At 43.3% G+C, this 13,184-nt stretch overlaps 1 protein-coding gene across 2 annotated transcripts in view; it reads right to left on the minus strand.

The window, feature by feature from the left end:
• FERMT1 (fermitin family member 1) overlaps positions 1 to 11,849 on the minus strand; it is a 57,363-nt gene extending 45,514 nt beyond the window's left edge. Inside the window, exons 1-3 of one of the 2 annotated variants that reach the window (XM_021077598.1) lie at positions 10,155 to 11,435; positions 3,683 to 3,903; positions 474 to 707 (exon numbers count right to left, since the gene is read on the minus strand). In XM_021077598.1, the coding sequence (XP_020933257.1) occupies positions 474 to 707; positions 3,683 to 3,903; positions 10,155 to 10,168 (469 nt within the window). In that variant the 5' untranslated portion in view covers positions 10,169 to 11,435. The other variant, XM_001927818.5, reaches the window with a different exon arrangement.

A 13,184-nucleotide genomic window follows, 5' to 3' on the forward strand; every position in this document is an offset into this window, starting at 1 on the left:
ATTTGATTTATTCCAATAATCTTTTTTTTTTTTTTTTTGGTCTTTTTGCTGTTTCTTGGGCCACTCCCGCGGCATATGGAGGTTCCCAGGCTAGGGGTCTAATCGGAGCTGTAGCCACCGGCCTACGCCAGAGCCACAGCAACTCGGGATCCGAGCCACGTCTGCAACCTACACCACAGCTCACGGCAACGCTGGATCGTTAACCCACTGAGGAGGGCAGGGACCGAACCCGCAACCTCATGGTTCCTAGTCAGATTCGTTAACCACTGCGCCACGACGGGAACTCCCCAATAATCTTAAATTTTGTTCAACTCCACTTATGTGGCTACGATCCCCAGAACTGGGCTTGAAAAGATGCTCTGGGTATGGGAAGTGTTCTGTAAAGCCAACCACTTGTGGGTGGGAGTGCACCTAACTTTCCTGTCCTCCTCTGCTGGGGAATCTAGAGGGACAGGCCCCTGCAGGGAACTCACTCAGGGCTCTGCAGATGTCGCCGACAGCTCGGAAGACCACAGCTGAGAAGCTGACTCGAAGTCGCACCGTCTTCAGGTTGGGCAGGCGGAGGCGAAGCATTTTATGCTGAGGAGTGAAGAGGAGCTTTGCATCTGCCTGGACCCCACACTTGTCCAGGGTCCAGTGTGTCTTCAGAAGCCAGCAGTGCTTCTGTTCCCACCAAAGGGCAAAGTCTGACCAGTCCTGGGATATGTCTGCAAGAACAGAGAACAATGAAGTAAAGTGAGAGGGAGCATTTCGCACCCCAGAACCCATCGCCACATGTGCCAAATGGAAGCCAACACTGGTCTCAGGTCCCACCTCTGCCTACCACCCAAGGATCCACCATTTGTGGCATCGGGCCTAAATCCCTATGGCAGGGCAGGCTGAAAACAGAGAGAATATTACCTTCTTTACATTTGAATACCATAGATGGAACAGAAACATACAACTTTTGTTCACGACAAAATGCTAAAGTTCTCTTCTCCCAAGTCCCTCGGGGGAGCCATGGTCATTTCTGGGAAGGCCACGAACACTGGCTTTGTTTATCAAGATTATTTCCCTAGGAGTTCCCTTGTGGCTCAGTGGAAATGAATCAGACTAGTATCCATGAGGACATAGGTTTGATCCCTGGCCTCACTCAGTGGGTTAAGGATCTGGTGTTGCTGTGTGCTGTGGTGTAGTTTGCAGACTTGGTTCAGATCCGATGTTGCTGTGGCTGTGGCATAGGCCAGCGGCAATAGCTCTGATTTGACTCCTAGCCTGGGAATGTCCATATGCCGTGGGCACAGCCCTTAAAAAAAAAAAAAAAAAAAGGCAATAAAAAGATTATTTCCCTAATTAGGAGATTGAGATTAAAATATACACACTGCTACATATAAAACAGATAACCAAAAAGAACCTACTATAGCACAGGGAACTCTACTCAATATCTTGTAACAAGCTATAATGGAAGAGAATGTGAAAAAGAATATATACATACACACACCGAGGTATAACTGGGTCACTTCACTGCACACCTGACACTAACACAACATTGTAAATCAACTGTATTTCCATAAAAGTTCAAAGAAAAAAAGAAATGGATTCTTCCAGCACTGGAATGCCAAAAGCTCTCAAAAGCCACATAGAAGCACTGGAAAGCTGACGTTTCACTCTTCTTGGGAATGACTGTCTCTTTCACTACTGTTTTCCCAGTTTCCAAAGCACTTACACTGAAATCAGAGCTGTTTCAATGTGAGCGTCAATACTGAACTCTTCCCCTTCTTCAATGCGCCTTGGCATCAAGGATGGATCTCTTCCCTTTGCTAATGCTGGAGTCAATATCTCATCTCTTATTTTGCTCATTAAGAGCTACCAAGATTTTTACTTACTTAATAACCATTTTCTTTTCCTCATTCTTGTTCTCTTTTTAAATTAAAAACCTTTCTCAGGCTATTAGCTATTAGCATACTATTTTGGAAAGTCCTACTATTTGGTGGTGTTTCCCTGAGCTAGCTACCCAACAGAGATGCCTATGCTCTACATGCGCCAAAAGACATGTGCCATAGCAGCCCTATCTGTAAGAGCCCCCAAGTGGAAACAACTCAAACATCCATCAACAGTTATATGGATAAATTGTGGCATAATCATACAGTGGAATATACACAGCAATGAGAACAGATGAACCCAAACTATTGGCAACAATATGGATACATCTCACAGACATAATGCAGCATGAAAGAAAGCAGATGCCCAAGAGTATATCTTCATGTATAACTCCACTTATATACAGTTCGTGAACCTGAAAAATTATTTCCATGGGGTTTTCAGGATAGTGGTTACCCTTGGTGGACAGTGGCTGGGTGGAATCAGGTGAGGAACTTGGGTGGGGGAACAGGTAATGTTCTATTTCTTGATCGGGGTGGTGGTTTTATGACTGAAAAATCAAAGAACTGTACAATTATGATAAATGTACCCTTCTGAACGTATATTATGCTCCAATGAAGGCTTACTTAAAAATACTTTATATCACTAGTATATCACCAGTGCAAATAAAAAGCCAACATCAAAGGCCTTGAATAGACAACAAAAATAAATACAAAGGAAATAGAACGTCATTAAGTTCTAGGATCTTCGTGTTGACTCCTGATTGAAGACTCTGACCCTGAAGACCTCTTTTCTTGTTTTTTATTTTATTCTATTATTATTATTATTTTTTATTTTTAAGGCCACAGTATGGAAGTTCCTGGGCCAGGGACTGAATCGGAGCTGCAGCTGCAGGTCTACACTGCAACCACAGCAATGCCAGATCCAAGCCGAATGTGTGACCTATGCTGCAGCTTATGGCAATGCTGGATCCTTAAACCATTGAGCAAGGCCATTCTCACAGACATTATGTCTGGTTCTTAGTCTGTTGAGCCACAATGGGAGCCCCTCTTTCCTTGTTTAAAAAGGGCAAGTAGGAGTTCCCGTCGTGGCGCAGTGGTTAACGAATCCGACTAGGAACCATGAGGTTGCGGGTTCGGTCCCTGCCCTTGCTCAGTGGGTTAACGATCCGGCGTTGCCGTGAGCTGTGGGGTAGGTTGCAGACGCGGCTCGGATCCCGCGTTGCTGTGGCTCTGGCGTAGGTCGGTGGCTACAGCTCCGATTCAACCCCTAGCCTGGGAACCTCCATATGCCGCGGGAGCGGCCCAAGAAATAGCAACAACAACAACAACAACAACAACAACAAAAAGACAAAAAGACAAAAAAAAAAAATAAAAAAAAATAAAAAGCGCAAGTAGCAAAAGGTAGATAAGTGCTAAAAGACATAGACACCAAGCTGCCTGCATCATGGAGCAATCAAGCATTAATAGAATCACACACTAGTCTTAACGCCCCAGGTATAGTCTATATGTCGCTGTGGAAGGGGCCCCTTTCTTGTGCAAATAGGTTATTATACCTATTGGGGAGCTTTAGTCTGCCACCAAAGACTCAAGTTTTCACAATGGGGGTCAGAGGATTGTTTGGACTCCTTCAGGGCTCCCCATTTCTTTTCTTCTTGCAGGAAGAGCCCATTCATTATAAGATGGATGATAAGAAAAACTTAGATGGTCAGACAACTCAGTTCAGCCACTGTGTGGTGACCTATGCCGCAGCTTATGGCAATGCTGGATCCTTAAACAGAGGGTGTCAAATGCACCGAAACCATAAAGAAGCAACAACTTACTGATCTGTTCCACTAGCTTGAGCATCACTCCTCCAATGTGCAGGTCTCCAGACACTCTCAGCGTCACTTCCTTCTCCTCTTCATTTGGACGTTCAACTCGGACCACGAGCTCCCAAGAAGCAGATGCAAAGTCACTGGATGAGAGCATCGTAGCAAATGCAAGGGTCTGCACGTGGAGAGGCGGACAGACCAGGAGGAGATGGGGGCTCGCCACGGAGACCCTGCAGAGCAAGAATTTTTTTCCCAGTTTAGCCTCCTCTTCAAAAATGCAGCAGGGTTCCTGATAATAAACTCAGCATCCTATATTTAAAGACAAAAACTCTTATAAAAGTGATCTCAAGCCTTCTAAATTTATGTACTTAACCTTTCCACCCTGATAGGGCTACCTGTCTGCCCAATGCATCAATCCCTGTCTACTAACTTTCTTGATCTTCTCTGAGCTATTTTAGCAAGAGGCAACAAATCATGGTGATCCTTTGACACTTAAAAAAAAAATCAAGTTTATTGAGGTATACAATAAAAACAATCATTGAAGCAAACAATAAAATGAATTTAATATAAATGTACCCTTTAGGGCATTTTGTTGTATGCAGATGATACCTCAATAAAACTGATTTTAAAAAAGGATGTCGCTAAAATCTTTATCTGTAATGTATATGCATATGTATTATAAAAATGCTCCCATAAATATTGATGACATCTTCTGGTATGAAAATTCAAATAATAAAAAGAGTAAAAGTTTCTTTTTTAGTTATATAACATGCATTTAACCTTAGCACATAGAGATAAAGGTCATTAATAATTATTGCCATGGGGAGTTTCCATCGTGGCTCAGTGGAAACGAATCCAATTAGTGTCCATGGGGATGGCAGGTTCGATCCCTGGCCTTGCTCAGTGGGTTGGGGATCCAGTGTTGCCATGAGCTGTGGTGCAGGTCACAGGTGTGGCTCGGATTCTGCATTGCTGTGGCTGTGGCATAGGTCAGCAGCTGTAGCTCTGATTCGATCCCTAGCCTGGGAACTTCCATATGCCATGGGTGTAGCCCTAAAAAGCAAAAAAAAAAAAAAAAGAAAGAAAAATTATTGCAATATATGTGATTTACTTGAGTTACTGTTTTGTTTTCTTTCTCTTTTTCTTTTTAGGGCCGCACTTGCGGCACATGGAAGTTCCTGGGCCAGGGGTTGAATCAGAGCTGCAGCTGCAGGCCTGTGCCATAGTTATGGTGACACGGGATTCAAGCTGCATCTGCGACCTATGATGCAGCTTGCGGCAATGCCAGATTCTTAACCCACTGAGCAGGGCCAGGGATTGAATCTGTATCCTCACAGAGACAACATCAGATCCTTAATCTGCTGAGTTACTGGTTTATATCATATAAAGGTTGATATATGGGCATCAATTAAGGTTTTTTTTGTTTTTGTTTTTTTCCTCATTTTTTTGGCCTCACTTGCAGCATGTGGAAGTTCCCAGGCCAGGGATGGAACCTGGACCACAGCAGCAACATGAGCCACTGCAGTGACAACGCCAGATACTTAACCTGCTGTGCCACAAGGGAACTCTAAGTTCTTGGACACATCTTTGACAAAAGATTTAAAGCAGGAGTGACAGACACATAAGTCCAGTCTTCAACCACAGATAGGAGTGAGAGCTTCAAACCCACAGAGTTCCCCTTGCTGGAGGATCTAGAATGAAGAAGCTAAGCAGTATCAAAACTGAAGTTTTTTGGGGGTAAAACAGGAACATTGAAATCCCAAATTGACAGAACTTAAAAATGTCAGCTCTCTCTTAAATAGAAAACAAATGATGCTAACTCTCCTGGTTATTTTAAGATTTAAAATCAAAGTCAGCTACTTAAGTGATAACAAATCTTTTTCACTTTGCCAGGTAAGGACAGCTTTGAGAGATCCATGTTTTCATAAGGGCATCAGTGTCTGACAGGGACCAGAAAAGGCTTTCCTAACAGAAAGTGCACATGGACCCTAGGGACCTTATTAATATGCTGATTCTACTCAGTAGTGGACAAGGAGACCCTACATTCATAACAAGCTCCAGGTGACAGTGGTCCTCTTCTCACACACTTTTGTTTTTTCTTTTTCAGCCACCTCGCAACATGTGGAAGTTCCCAGGCCAAGGATCGAATCTGAGCCACAGCAGTGACCTTACACCATAGCTGTGGCAACACTGGATGCTTAACCCACTGGATTGGGTCAAAGATTGAACTCGTGCCACCGCTGCAGAGAGAAAACAAGGTCTTTAACCCACTGTGCCACAGTGGGAACTCCCCCCCTTACACTCTTGAGTAGCAACAGCCACTTGAAAAATTAGCCCAGGAGTTCCCGTTGTGGCGCAGTGGTTAACGAATCTGACTAGGAACCATGAGGTTGCAGGTTTGATCCCTGGCCTCACTCAGTGGGTTAAGGATCTGGCGTTGCTGTGAGCTGTGATGTAGGCTTGGCAGCTACAGCTCCGATTAGACCCTTAGCCTGGGAACCTCCATATGCAGTGGGTGTGGCCCTAGAAAAGGCAAAAAGACAGAAACAAAAAAAAAAAAAAAAAAAAAAGAAAGAAAAATTAGCCCAGAACTCAGTCCCTCTCTTTAGCCTAACTGCAACAATATTAAGCCTGGACTACGGTGACGTTTTAGGAACTTTTTTTTTTTTTTTGGTTTTTTTTTTTGCTATTTCTTGGGCCACTCCCATGGCATATGGAGGTTCCCAGGCTAGGGGTCGAATCGGAGCTGTAGCCTCCGGCCTACGCCAGAGCCACAGCAACGCGGGATCCGAGCTGCGTCTGCAACCTACACCACAGCTCACAGCAACGCCGGATCGTTAACCCACTGAGCGAGGGCAGGGACCGAACCCGCAACCTCATGGTTCCTAGTTGGATTCGTTAACCACTGTGCCACGACGGGAACTCCAGGAACATTATTTTTAATAATAAATAAAATTATGATTAAAAACTCTCCAGAAAGTGAGCATAGAGGGAAACTACCTCAATATGATAAAGGCCATAAATGACAAACCTACAGCTAACGTCATACTCAATGGTGAAAAGCTGAAAGTCTTTTCCTCTAAGATCAGGAATAAGACAAGGATGTCCATTCCCATCACTTTTATTCCACATAGTATTGGAAGATCTAAATAGAGCAATCAGACAAGAAAAAGAAATAAAAGGAATTCAAGTGAAAAAGGAAGAAGTAAAACTGTCACTGTTTGCAGGTGACATGATACTATATATAGAAAACCCTAAAGATGCTACCAAAAAAGGACTAGAGCTTATCAATGAATCTGATAAAGTTATAGGACACAAAATAAAAATATAAAAATCTGTTGCATTTCTTTCTTTCTTTTTTTTTTTTCCTTTTTAGGGCCGCACCATGGCCTATGGAAGTTCCTAGGCTAAGGGTAAAATCAAAGCTGCAGCTGCCGGCCTACGCCACAGCCGCAGACACAGGAATGACAGATCTAAGCCTTGTCTGTGACCTACATCACAGCTCACAGCCATGCAAGATCCTTAACCCACTGAGCAGGGCCAAGGATCAAACCCGAATCATCATGGATACTAGCTGGGTTTGTTACTGCTGAGCCATAATGGAAGCTACTTATTTTTTTTCCTTCTTAGGGTCTGTTGCATTTCTATACAGTAACAATGAAACAAAAACAAAAACAAACAAAAAAAGGAATTTCCTGGTGGCTCAGTGGTTAAGGATCCTGCATGGCCACTGCTGTGGCAACTGTTTGATCCCTGGCCTAGGAACTTCCACATGCCACAAACGAGGCCACTTTTTTTTTTTTTTTTACAGTAACAATGAACTATTAGAGAAATTTAAGAATAATCCTATTTATGACAACATCAAAAAGAATAAAATGCTTAGTAATAAGCCTACCTAAGAGAGGTAAAAGATCTATACTTGGAAAACTGTAAGATACTGAGGAAAGAAATTGAAGGCAACATAAGCAGATGGAAAGACATATCATGTTCATGGATTGGAAGAATTAATATTGTTCAAACGATCATACCATTCAAGGCAATCTAGATTCAATTAATCCCTATCAAAATACCAAGGGTGAAGTTTCTCCTTGCTTTGTGCAATGGGATTGATGGTGGTGCCTCTGTGGCACCAGGATGCAGGTTTGATACCAGCCTGGCATAATGGGTTAAAGGATCCAGTTGCAGCTTGGATCTGATCCTTGGCCTGGGAACTCCATATGCCGTGGGGTGGCCAAAAACAAACAAGCAAACAAAAAACAGAAAAACAAAACACCAATGGTATTTTTCACAGAACTAGAACAAATGATTTTCAAATTTGTGTGGAAACACTACAGACCCTGAATAACCAAAATAATCTCAAGAAAAAGAACAGAGCTGGAGGAGTCATGCTCCCTGACTTCAGACTAAACTACAAAGCTACAGTAATCAAAACAGCATGGTACTAGCACAAAAACAGACACACAGATCAAAGGAACAGAACAAAGAGCCTAGAAATAAATCCACACACTTATGGCCAATTAATCTACAACAAAGGAGACAAGAATATATAATGGAGAAAAGACAGTCTCTTCAGTAAGTGGTATTAGGAAAACCAGACAGATACATGTGAAAGAATGAAATTAAAATGAAACATTCTCCAACACCATATGCAAAATAAACTCAAAATGGATTAAAGAGGAGTTCCCGTCATGGCTCAGTGGTTAATGAAGCCGACTAGGAACCCTAAGGTTGTAGGTTTGATTCCTGGCCTCACTCAGTGGGTTAAGGATCTGCTGTGAGCTGTGGTGTAGGTTGCAGACACGGCTCAGATCTGGCATTGCTGTGGCTCTGGTTAGACCCCTAGCCTGGGAACCTCCACATGCTGTGGGTGCAGCACTGGAAAAGACAAAAAAAAAAAAAAAAAAAAAAAAAGAAAAACAAAAAAACCCCACAAAACAAAATGGATTAAGACCTAAATGTAAGATCAGGAACCATAAAACTTCTGGAAGAAATTATAGGTAGAACATTCCTTAACATAAATTGCAGCAATATTTTTTGGATTTGTCTCCTAAAGTAAAGGAAATAAAAGCAAAAATAAATAATTAGGACCTAAATAGACTTAAAAGCTTTTGCACAGCAAAGGAAACCATAAACAGAATGAAAATACAACCCAACGAATGGGAGAAAATATTTGTAACTGATGTGGCTGACAAGGGATTAATATCCAAAATATACAAACCATTTATACAGCTCAATATAAGAAAAAACCTTACCCAATAAAAAAATGGCCAGAAGACCTAAATAGACATTTCTTCAAAGAAATGATGGCCAACAGAAACATGAAAAGATGCTCAATATTGCTAATTATTAGAGAAACAAAAATCAAAACTACAATGAGGTATCACCTCAGACTGGTCAGAATGGCATGATGAAAAAGTCTACAAACAATAAGTGCTAGAGAGGGTGTCGAGAAAAGGGAACTCTCTTATACTGTTGGTGGGAATGTAAATTGGTATAGCCACTGTGGAAAACAGGTAGCAGTTTCTCAAAAACCTGAAAATAGAACTACCATAGGATCCAGCAATTCTGCTCCTGAGCATCTATCTGGAAAAGAAAAACAAAACACTAATTTGAAAATATACATGCACCCCAATGTCCACAGTAGCATTATTTACAATAGCCAAGATATGGAAGCAACTTAAGTGTCCATCAGCAGATAAGTGGATAAAGAAGATGTAGTGTGCGCGTGCGCACACGCACACACACACACACACACAGGAATACTATTCAGCCATAAAAAACAATGAAATTTCGCCATTTGCAGCAAAACGGATGGTGTTGGAGGGTATTATGCTAAGTGAAATAAGTCAGATGGAGAAAGACAAATACTGAAGAATATCACTTATAGGTGGAATCTAAAAAAATAAAACAAGTGAATAGAAAGGAAACAAACTCACAGATAGAACAAAGTAGTGGAGAGAAGGAAGAGGAAGGGGCAAGATACCGGTAGGGAATTAAGATGAACAAACTATTATGTATGAAATAAATAAGCTGCAAGGATATATTGTACAACATAGGGAATATAGCCAACATTTTATAATAACTATAAATGAATATAACCTTTAAAAATTGTGAATCACTGTAACACATAACGTAACACTGTGTATCAATATCTCAATTTTTAAAAAGTTAAAAAATTTATAAAAAGGCAATAAACTACAAGTGTCATACCAGTTTGTGTTCATATAAAACTGTTCACATTTGTAAGCAAAAGAGAATCACACACTGTTCACATTTGTAAGCAAAAGAGAGATAAACACTTCAAATCTAACAGGCTTTGGACAGATTTCCAAATTCAAGAGTTGAGGGGTAACTCCTTATGTTTTTATGATTAGAAGGACCCCAATGATGTAATGCTTATACCTCCCAATGCGCAGAGGCACATAAAGACCTCTTGCACAGGCAGTTCCATGCAATGATTATATTGGGCCTAACCACTCACCTCACTATCATCATCAGCCTCAGGTATCATTTATTCTGTACTCATCAAGTGATGTACTCTGCAATAATTACTGTCTTGTATTTTCTCCTTCATCCTCTCAGCAATCCCATTTAGAAATGAGGAAATTCAGGCACAGAAAGGTTAGGCAATTCATCGAAAGTCACACAGGAAATTAGATGGTGGAGTGCAAAGAGTAATCCAGGTTCTAATTAGTGACTCTTTTTCCTACCACAATGGGACATATCCTTGCTAATACTGCAATTTCAATATGAAATAAAACTCTAAACCTATGAGCAAACTCTTATAACCTTCACTAAGCATTTCTACTAGCAAATATTTCCCAGTGATAGATAATAAAGACACTTCTTCCGTGGTCAAACTCATAACATGGCAATGAACCTTTTGACTTCAAGATTCTTACCATTTCTAAAATGCTATGACTTGAGGTTTAGTTATTTAACATGTTTCTACATAAAAAAAAAAAAAATAAGCTTTCTTTTAAGGTGACTCCTTACTGCTGTTTCATGAGCAGACAGAGGGTTTTTTCTTTTCCCAACCTGAGCAATCAAAACACTTCTCATTTAGACAATAGATGGTGATTTCCTTACAACAAAATTCAGGCTAAAATTAGACAATCTGGTTTCCCCACATTCCTCTCCTATCTTTTCTGCACCTTCCTCTTTGAGTGAATTTCTCATGTGCAGCAAGCTGTTACTTGCTGAGGAAAGCCTCAAACTTCAACCAGAAAAGAGCATCTAAGTTAAAGATCAGAAGGAGAAGCAAAGTGCAGCAGTAGACCTGCCTTTCCTGAGGAAACCCAGCTGCTCATCTCCTCAGATCTTTTATACAAAACTCAAGGGAGCAGACAGACAGACACCAACAGGCAGGTAGGCCGACCAGCAAAAAGGAAGACCTGCAAAATGGACCCGACGCTGTATTCCTCTGGAAAATCAGAGAGTAAGTGGGTTCGAAGGTCACCCGGCCCGTCTTTTGCCAGCTTTGCAGGGTCCTGGGGCCCTGGGGAGTGTAGGAGTAGGTAGAAACTCGTCCCCGACCCCCATAAAGGCAGTACCCACGGCTGGACGGAGAGTTTACTTTGCGCGGTCAGATCCGTAAGGCCGGAGAAAGTGGTCTCAAACCGAGGACAGGATTTTTAATTCAGCAGCCATTTAAATGCAAGGGCCGGCAGAAAGGACGGGGGCAGGGGTCTCCGGAAAGTGAGGAGTCCGTCGCAGCCTCCATTGCCCCCCAGACTCCAGCCCCCGCCCGGGCCCGGTCCCTAGATACCCACCTTCTTTCCCGAGCCTGCGTCTTGCAGCCTCGCCGCCGGGCACGTGCAGCGCTGAGTCCCTGGAGACCTGGGCAGAGGCCACCCAGGCGGAGCAGGCGGCGCGCGGTGAGACGTCTCCTCCGCGAGGCTCGGCAGGCGAGGGCTGAGCGCGGACCTGCAGCAGAGACTGGCGCCCGCCCCCGCCGCCCCGTCTCCACCCCGCGCGGCCCCCAGGGCACAACCGGCCAGCGCGGCGGGCAGGCGGCGGCACGCCCAGCCCCGGCCTTCCAGGTCCCGCCGCCCGGGGAGGGGGCGCGCTTGCAGACTTCTCGGGCAAAGGGTGGTCACCCCATTGTCGCTCGGCCAGAGGGCGGATGCAGAGCCCCGCTCGCCTCTTGCAACTTCTCATGCCACCCCACCCCTCCCTACCCCCTTACACTGCCTCCAGTTCCCGGATTCCCCAGGCCCGCCGGAGACTGGCCAGATGATTAAGGTCCTGCAACTTCCCCTGCCCTCAGGGTGTACCCATCACTCCCACTCCGGGGCGCGCCCACGCCCGAACCCCGGCTCCCCTCTAGAGAGCCTGGAGAACTTGGGGTCGCCAGGTGGAAAGAAACAAAAGCAGTTCATCGCTGAGTAAGAGGGTGATGTAAACCCCTGAAAAAGGTGCGGTGCCCCAGCTCAAGGCACCTCAAGGCCACGCCCCACGCGGAAGTCTGGGAGGCTCACCTCGGATTCATCACCTTCCTGTCGGATTCACTTCCTACGAGAGAGCCGGAAGGGTGGGTGACTCTGGGCGATTTACACATTTCCCAGCCTCCTTCGCCCAAATTACACAGTTTTGTTGAGTGTTTGCTATGCACCAGGCTGAGCTTTGAGGATACAGTGGTTATAAAACAGACATGGGGACTACAGTTTCCTCATCTGTAAAATGGGTAGAGGAATGGAATTCCGGCCAGTATTCCATGGCAGAATTTCATGAAGTTCATGGCAGAGATTCATGCAGTATATGTAGTCTTTAGTGATTTTCACCAAGTACATAAAGCTTTTGATAACTTAAGTATTTACTTAAAATGTTGTGAAATTTAGAAGTAAAAGACAAAAAAAAAAAAAAATAGAAGTAGAATCCTTGTTCTTGCTTGGACATTACCATATTCAACTTTAAAAGATCAGTTGAATAATGATCAGCAAATGTGGGATTTTATAATTAAAGTGATTAAAAATCTGAAACTGAATTTCCTAATTTGGTAGAGTTTGTTAACTGTGGGAATGTGGTCAACTGTCATCTGGGCCCACTTTTCTACATGTGTGCCACCAACTGTGCTTATCTTAGGCAGAAAGTGTCTAAGACTTGCTTTCTGGAGACTGGGCATTGCTGATTTAAGACCATAAGGTCTTCAGGATCTTGAATGTGATCATGAAGTAGTGATGGCTTTACACAAAACTGTTTTTCATTTTAGTTGAAAATATGCGGATTGTGCTAAAGAATTTAATTAATTTTTTCTTTTTTAATTTAATTTAATTTTATGGTCACGCCTGCGGCATCTGGAAGTTCCAGGTCCAGAGATTGAAGCTGAGCCACAGCTGCTACCCCATGTGTGCAGCTGTGAAAACTCTGGATCCTTTAACCCACTGCGCTGGCCAGGGATCTAATCTGTGCCTTTGCAGAAGGCTGAACCACTGCAGTAGGATATTTTTTTTTCTTTTTAGGGCCATTCCTGCAGTGTATGGAAGTTCCTAGGCTAGGGGTCTAATCAGAG

Source organism: Sus scrofa, chromosome 17, assembly GCF_000003025.6.
Source record: "Sus scrofa isolate TJ Tabasco breed Duroc chromosome 17, Sscrofa11.1, whole genome shotgun sequence".
Classification (NCBI taxonomy): domain Eukaryota; kingdom Metazoa; phylum Chordata; class Mammalia; order Artiodactyla; family Suidae; genus Sus; species Sus scrofa.